This window comes from Nelumbo nucifera, chromosome 1 (assembly GCF_055504915.1).
Source record: "Nelumbo nucifera cultivar China Antique chromosome 1, China Antique-T2T, whole genome shotgun sequence".
In the NCBI taxonomy this organism is placed as follows: domain Eukaryota; kingdom Viridiplantae; phylum Streptophyta; class Magnoliopsida; order Proteales; family Nelumbonaceae; genus Nelumbo; species Nelumbo nucifera.
The window spans coordinates 157762896-157769363 of NC_142649.1; the positions used below are offsets into that span (position 1 = coordinate 157762896).

A 6468-nucleotide genomic window follows, 5' to 3' on the forward strand; every position below is an offset into this window, starting at 1 on the left:
ATCCTAACTCCACCCTAGGGGTGGATTGAACTATAAAAACCCCTATCATTTATTGGAGCTATTTCTCACTTTCTTTGACTTCATTTATGCTGACCTATCATATCTAATTTTACCACTTATCTATATGACAATACACATTTTTTGCCACATTTTTCGGATATGGTGTCTCATGTTTCTTGGTTATCTAATGCTTCATATAGCATAGTTGACCTTATAACTGTTTTATAGAATTGGATAAATTATTAATGCTATTAAGTTGGGCAAGTTGAGAAATAGCTAAATCTCGTGATCTAAGTAGTTAAAAGGCCATGGTGTAGATTCATGAGAGGAACACTCCAATATTAAGGGCCTATTCATTTCCTCATAATTCTTGTCTCTTAAGATGAATCTTATAACTTTAAAAGGAAAATGGGTGTTCATTTTCTCTAATCTTTCATATCTCAAAGTAGAATCTTACGATCTTTTGTTTTTTAATAATACCCTAAAAATACAAGCAAAAGTTCTCATATGGAGTTAAAATGGACATTTGACAATTTTTAGACTTCATAGCAACATTCTCAATACTCAGAGTTTAGAGGAAAGAAAAGTTCACCAATACCAATATACCTTTTAATATAATTGTTGCACTTTCAGATATCAGACGCTAAAACAAACAAACAAAGCCCTAAGTTAGTAAAAATGAGGTGATAATCAACTAGGCCGAGTTGTGGTAGATGGGTTGAGCTAGTTAAAGAGTGTGTGTATTACCTTGAGTTGTGTGCCTTTAAATTGGCATCCGAAGAGCCGTTGAACCTCCCATTCGTGAGATGCATATCATCATCTCAGATAACCGACCCCTAACTGAGTTATTCCTCAATGTGGCATGTACACCCTATAGTGGGCCGAGGCACGTCCTTCCGATCTGTTACACCAGCTATGATTGCCGAAACAAAGCTAGCATTTTCTTTTGAGGGGAGCCAAAAAGTAATAAACATGGATAGAGTAGCCAAAAACTAGTAAATATGGGAGGGGGGATGCCACCCCTATTTGGTTGTTAGTCCAACTTTCACTGTGTTCCCACCACTCCAAAGACACATGGTATTTCCTCAATCCTGACTCGCTGGTCACACACACGCAAGCTTTGGAGATGACACATCATGAGTTCTCGGATGGCTTGGGCTCTTTGCTTTGGCCACATAATATCAATGCTCGGTTCAGCCATGTGATTGTTCTTAGTTCATCCGCGTGGTGGTCCTCGTCAGACCCCGGTTGGCCACATCAATTACAAACACCCAAGGAGTTTCAGTCCCTTGGATTAAGGCCCTATTCGGTGCCTCTAGTCTCTTGATGCTGAAGTGGTTTCATACCACTTTTAGCGCTAAAGAGGCATCCGATGGCTCTTACACTCAAGTCCAATGATGGCTGAAGTACAAATGAGTCGGGTCACCATTTTAATGAATTTTTCCCACATTGCCCCTCTAATGCTCATATGAAGACCCACCGGACCCACCACCGATCTCTCATTTCCTCCATATTATTATTATAATATTATAATATTCATATAATACTAATATAATAATAATTAATTAGCTACATTATTAATTATCATCTTATAGTGCTATTAATAATTATTTATACTAAGCAATATATTAATTAAAAAAGTAACACTTAATTAATTATATTAAATAGTATTATAAATTATGAACAGTAATAATAATAATAATAAATTATTAATATTAATATAATATTATAATATCATCATGTAATATTACTAACATTATAATATTATATTATATTATAAATTAATTATTAATATTATAATATTCATTATACTATGTTTTAGTAATATTCTAATAGAAATTAATTAATTACAATATTAATTACCATCGTACAGTTTCATTAATTAATAATAATAATAATAATAATTCCTTAATTAATTATTATTACTTATTATTAAATAATTAATTACTTTTAATTTTTATTATTAATTATTAACAACTATAAATATTTCACAAATAAATCTTTGTTCTCTTTAAAGAAGAAATAAAATGACTCACCATGGTGGAAGAAGGTAGTGAACATCTTGGATCAGATCAAAGGCAACCTCATTTGGCAAGTCAAAGATGGCCAGTCAGTGCACATTTCAGACCCGTGAATCCCCACATTCAATGTAGGCTGTCCAGAATTCAAGGATTTTGTTTCTTCTAGTCTCTTGAATGTATCTACAAACGATCTGATTGGCAAGAATGAAAGCTGGGATCAAAGGAAACAACTCCAACTCTTTACAGATAGATGTATTGCTCATATTAACCAAATTTTCTTATCCCTCCAACTCCAACATGACACTTTGTTATGGAAAAAATCTAAGAAGGCAAAATATTGATTTCAAATCAGGGTATAGAGTCTTCTCATAGAATAACCCCTCTTCATGGAGCTCTCAAGTGAATTGGAATGTTATTTGGAAAGCTAAAATCCCTCTAAGGTTTCAAGTTTTCATGTGGAAGTCTTGGTGGCATGGTATTTGCACCAGAGGCCGGTTCATTTTCTTACCAAAGGAAGATAGGAAACGTGTGATGTAAAACGAAGAGATTGAATCCTGGCAACATGTATTTTTCTCATGCCATTATGCAAGAGTAGTTTGGTTCTCGGCCAAGTAGGGATTAACCTTGTTAATATAATAAACAATAATCTGGCTAACTTTGTAAATCAATGGATTTCATCACAACTAGCTGACTTACCTAAAGAGGAGAAAAATATTTCCATTGGTAAATTCTTTATAATATTCAGATTAATCTGGGATATGAGGAATACCAGATTACATAATCAACAAGTTTGGAATCCGAATCAAGTACTTGAACTAGCAATGCAGTTCATGGATGTATCTCCGGGTCCTAAGAGAATTGTTGATCCAGGATTAAGTAGGTAATCTCCTCTCACTAAACACAACTCCTTCACAATGTTCATGGATGGATCTTTTATTCCTAACTTAGGCGTTGCAGGAACTGGATATGTTATTCACAACGACAACGACAACGATCATCTGATGTTTTCTGGCAGGAGGAGACTTTGTGCAAATGGAAGCGCTGAAGTGGAGAGTGGTGGGCATTATTAGATGGCCTGAAGAAAGCAAAGGAGCTGCAAATCTCATCTATTAGATGCTAAGGGCACTATAAATAGTATGTTAGAAGACAGTGATGTAGAATGGTCAATCAAAGCTTTGAAGGACCAAGTAAAGTGGCTACTACAGTCTTTTGTGTCTATAAATTAAATATAAAGTATATAAGTAGACAATACAATACAGCTGCTCATGATCCGGCAAACAATGCTAGTAAGTATAATATAGAAGTATGTAAAGAAAGCAGCTGCGGTGAACCTGAACCTTGTATCTTCCGTTCTATTATATAATAATATTTGCCCTTGGCTTTTTTGCGTAAAAAGTGATATATGATTTTTTTTTTTTTTAGATTGTGTCTTGCAAATGTGTTTAAAGTATTTAAGAGATAGGTATCAACATACTCATTATGTGCTTAACAGTTCTCGTCTAGGAAATAGCTTAGGAATTGAATGGTTTTGAGGATGTGAAGTTTAAACTTTAAGTATATACAAGAGAATTAGTTAAACAGTTAAACCTCCTCTCCACTTTGACATTTGCAAATTTCTCCCTTAACATTTTGGAGAAATTATATATCCGTTAATTTGTTGTTAGAAAACTAACTAAAAATGATGATGTCATGCATTTAATTGCTTTAAAATTCTTAGTTTATCCATAAATGATGATATTGGAGTGTCTATTGACCAAAATATTCTCCCAACAAGGCTCTTTTACATATTTCAATAGTAAATTTTTATTTTAATGAACAAAAGGCTCATCTTTATTGAAATATAAATTTATTATTGAAATGTGTAAGAAGTCTTTTTCGGGTATTCTGGTTAATAAACACTCCAACATTGCCATTTATGAGAAAATTGGGGATTTTAAAATATTTAAAAGCATGGCATCAAACATAGTTTTGATGGAAGTAGAAGGATGATGAAGGTTAAGGGTTATTAAAAGGAAACAGGGGGGAAAAAGAAGGCATAGGGATACTTGTAAAAACAAGGTTAGCATGGGCTAAGAGCATCTTCGACTCCCTCGTGAGTGTTCTACCATGATAATACCACTGAGGAAATTAAGGAATTATAGAAAAAATCTTTAAGGAGTTGTTTAGCTTCCATTAACTCCAGTCCAATCTTCAAGGTGTTGTTTAGTTTCCTTAAACTTCCATTAGCTTCTGTTCAGCCAAATCGTTGGACTTTCCAATTGTTCTCTTTCGCTAGGGTGCTACTGTTTTAACCTAATAAGTATAGGAATTCCGGTTTTATGGGTTAGTAGGACCAATTTTGAATCTTCAGCTTGGTTTTATTTAAATTACCATAATCTTTGCCTAACAATGAAAACATTTTATCATGATATTCATGGTTATTTATGTAATAGCTACATTATTGATACTGGTTAATTAATGATGATTTAAAACTACATAAATGAAGTTGACATCGAGAAAAAAAAGGGTAGAATTAAGATTTAATTATATTTGATGATACCATAATCTTTCATATACATCCTTTTTGCAGTTAAAAGGATGTATAATTAATGTGAAAAACCAAATGCAGCCTTAGTCACCTATCCTAACCCAACCATCATCACTCAATAAAATTTTAAATATATATATATATATATATATATATATATATATATATAGGGTTTTACTATGATATGAAAAAGATATGATATTCGAAAAACAATTAACCAATAAACTGGAATCATAGATGTGATAACAAATTAGATGTTATTTATCAAAATTCATAGATGAATTTTGATTGGTCAAAATTCTTTTCATATCATATCTTTCTCGTATCATAGATTTGCCCATATATAAAATCTAGAATTGCAAAATTCTATAAAGTCTGAACACAAATTCTCTAATTTTAGAACATGACAATGGATTCATTAGAAATATATTTAAAAAGTAAGAATAGCCACTTAGTTGATATTTCTTTATTCGGTTAATTACCGTAGAATTAAGAATTTCAGACGCATATACGTACTGGTTCCTTGTCCATGCAACTTCATGGAACTCAATTCAACTCATACTACATAGTTTACTTGTAATATTGACTGCAAACTTATTAAACTTAAAATCCTCCACCAATTCCTCCACCGGAACCACCGCCAAAGCCACCTCCAGCTCCTCCACCAATGCCATCGCCAGCACCACCACCTGCTCCCCCACCAGCACCACCGCCAAAGCCACCACCAGCTCCTCCACCAATGCCACCGCCAGCACCACCACCAGCTCCGCCACCAAATCCTCCACCTGAACCACCTCCGATGCCACCACCAGCACCACCACCGGCGCCACCACCACCGCCATATCCACCACCTTTCCCAAATCCTCCACCAACGCCGCCACCAGCACCAGAGCCACCACCAAATCCACCCCCAGCTCCTCCACCACCACCAGCTCCGCCACCAAATCCTCCTCCTGCACCTCCACCTGAACCACCTCCGATGCCACCACCAGCACCAGAGCCACCACCAAATCCTCCCCCAGCTCCTCCACCACCTCCAAGGCCTCCTCCAGCGCCGCCGCCAGCACCGCCTCCGAATCCACCACCTTTACCAAACCCTCCACCAACGCCGCCACCAGCACCAGAGCCACCACCAAATCCTCCCCCAGCTCCTCCACCACCTCCAAGGCCCCCGCCAGCACCACCACCAAAGCCTCCACCAGCGCCTAATCCACCTCCAAGCCCTCCTCCTCCGCCAGCACCACCACCTAGGCCACCAGCAAGAGCCTTTCTCTCGACTCTGCGTCCTTCTGCTATCCCAACCATTATCAACACCATAAGCAACGTTGCACCAAACACTGCAGCATTCTTGAAAAGTTTCGCCATCTTTCTATCAAACGAGAAGTGGTGAATCAAAAAAGAGCAATGCTGCAGGATCGCTCGATGGTTTAGAGGATTGATGGAGAGGTTTATTTATAGTGTAATAGCTAGAGATAGAGATTAGAGAAGAGTAATGAATTAATGCATGTAGTTGAGACTCTCCTTTTCTCTAATCCACATGATACAGTAGTAATTAATTATCGTGTATATATATGCAAGGCCAGAAGACAGAAGCTGCAAAAGTCTATTCGGTTTGACTGGGACTCTTGTAGTTGTAGGCACTAGGCAGGGCACACCCCATTATTTCATTGTCCCAACTCTCAACTAACCTCCCACCCCACCCCACAAATCCACCATGAAAATTAAATAACACTACTGCTGATTAATGAGTAATCATAATCACCGTCACTATTCACCAACTTACATAGCCAAACAGTTTCAACTTTCTTGCAATCAGTGAATGCCACCTATATTAGCACATATACCACTGTTATTTGAGGCTGTTTATCCCACCTTAAAAATTGCATCTGGCGGAGGCTGTTTGTACAAAAATCAAAAATT

The 6468-nt window shown here is 36.6% G+C and overlaps 1 protein-coding gene across 1 annotated transcript; it reads right to left on the minus strand.

The window, feature by feature from the left end:
• Positions 1 to 4830: 4830 nt before the first annotated feature.
• Positions 4831 to 6071, minus strand: LOC104602885 (uncharacterized). Its single transcript, XM_010266741.2, has one exon. It carries the CDS (start codon positions 5911 to 5913, stop codon positions 5152 to 5154), a length of 762 nt encoding a protein of 253 aa, XP_010265043.1. The 5' UTR covers positions 5914 to 6071; the 3' UTR covers positions 4831 to 5151.
• Between the last annotated feature and the right edge of the window lie 397 nt (positions 6072 to 6468).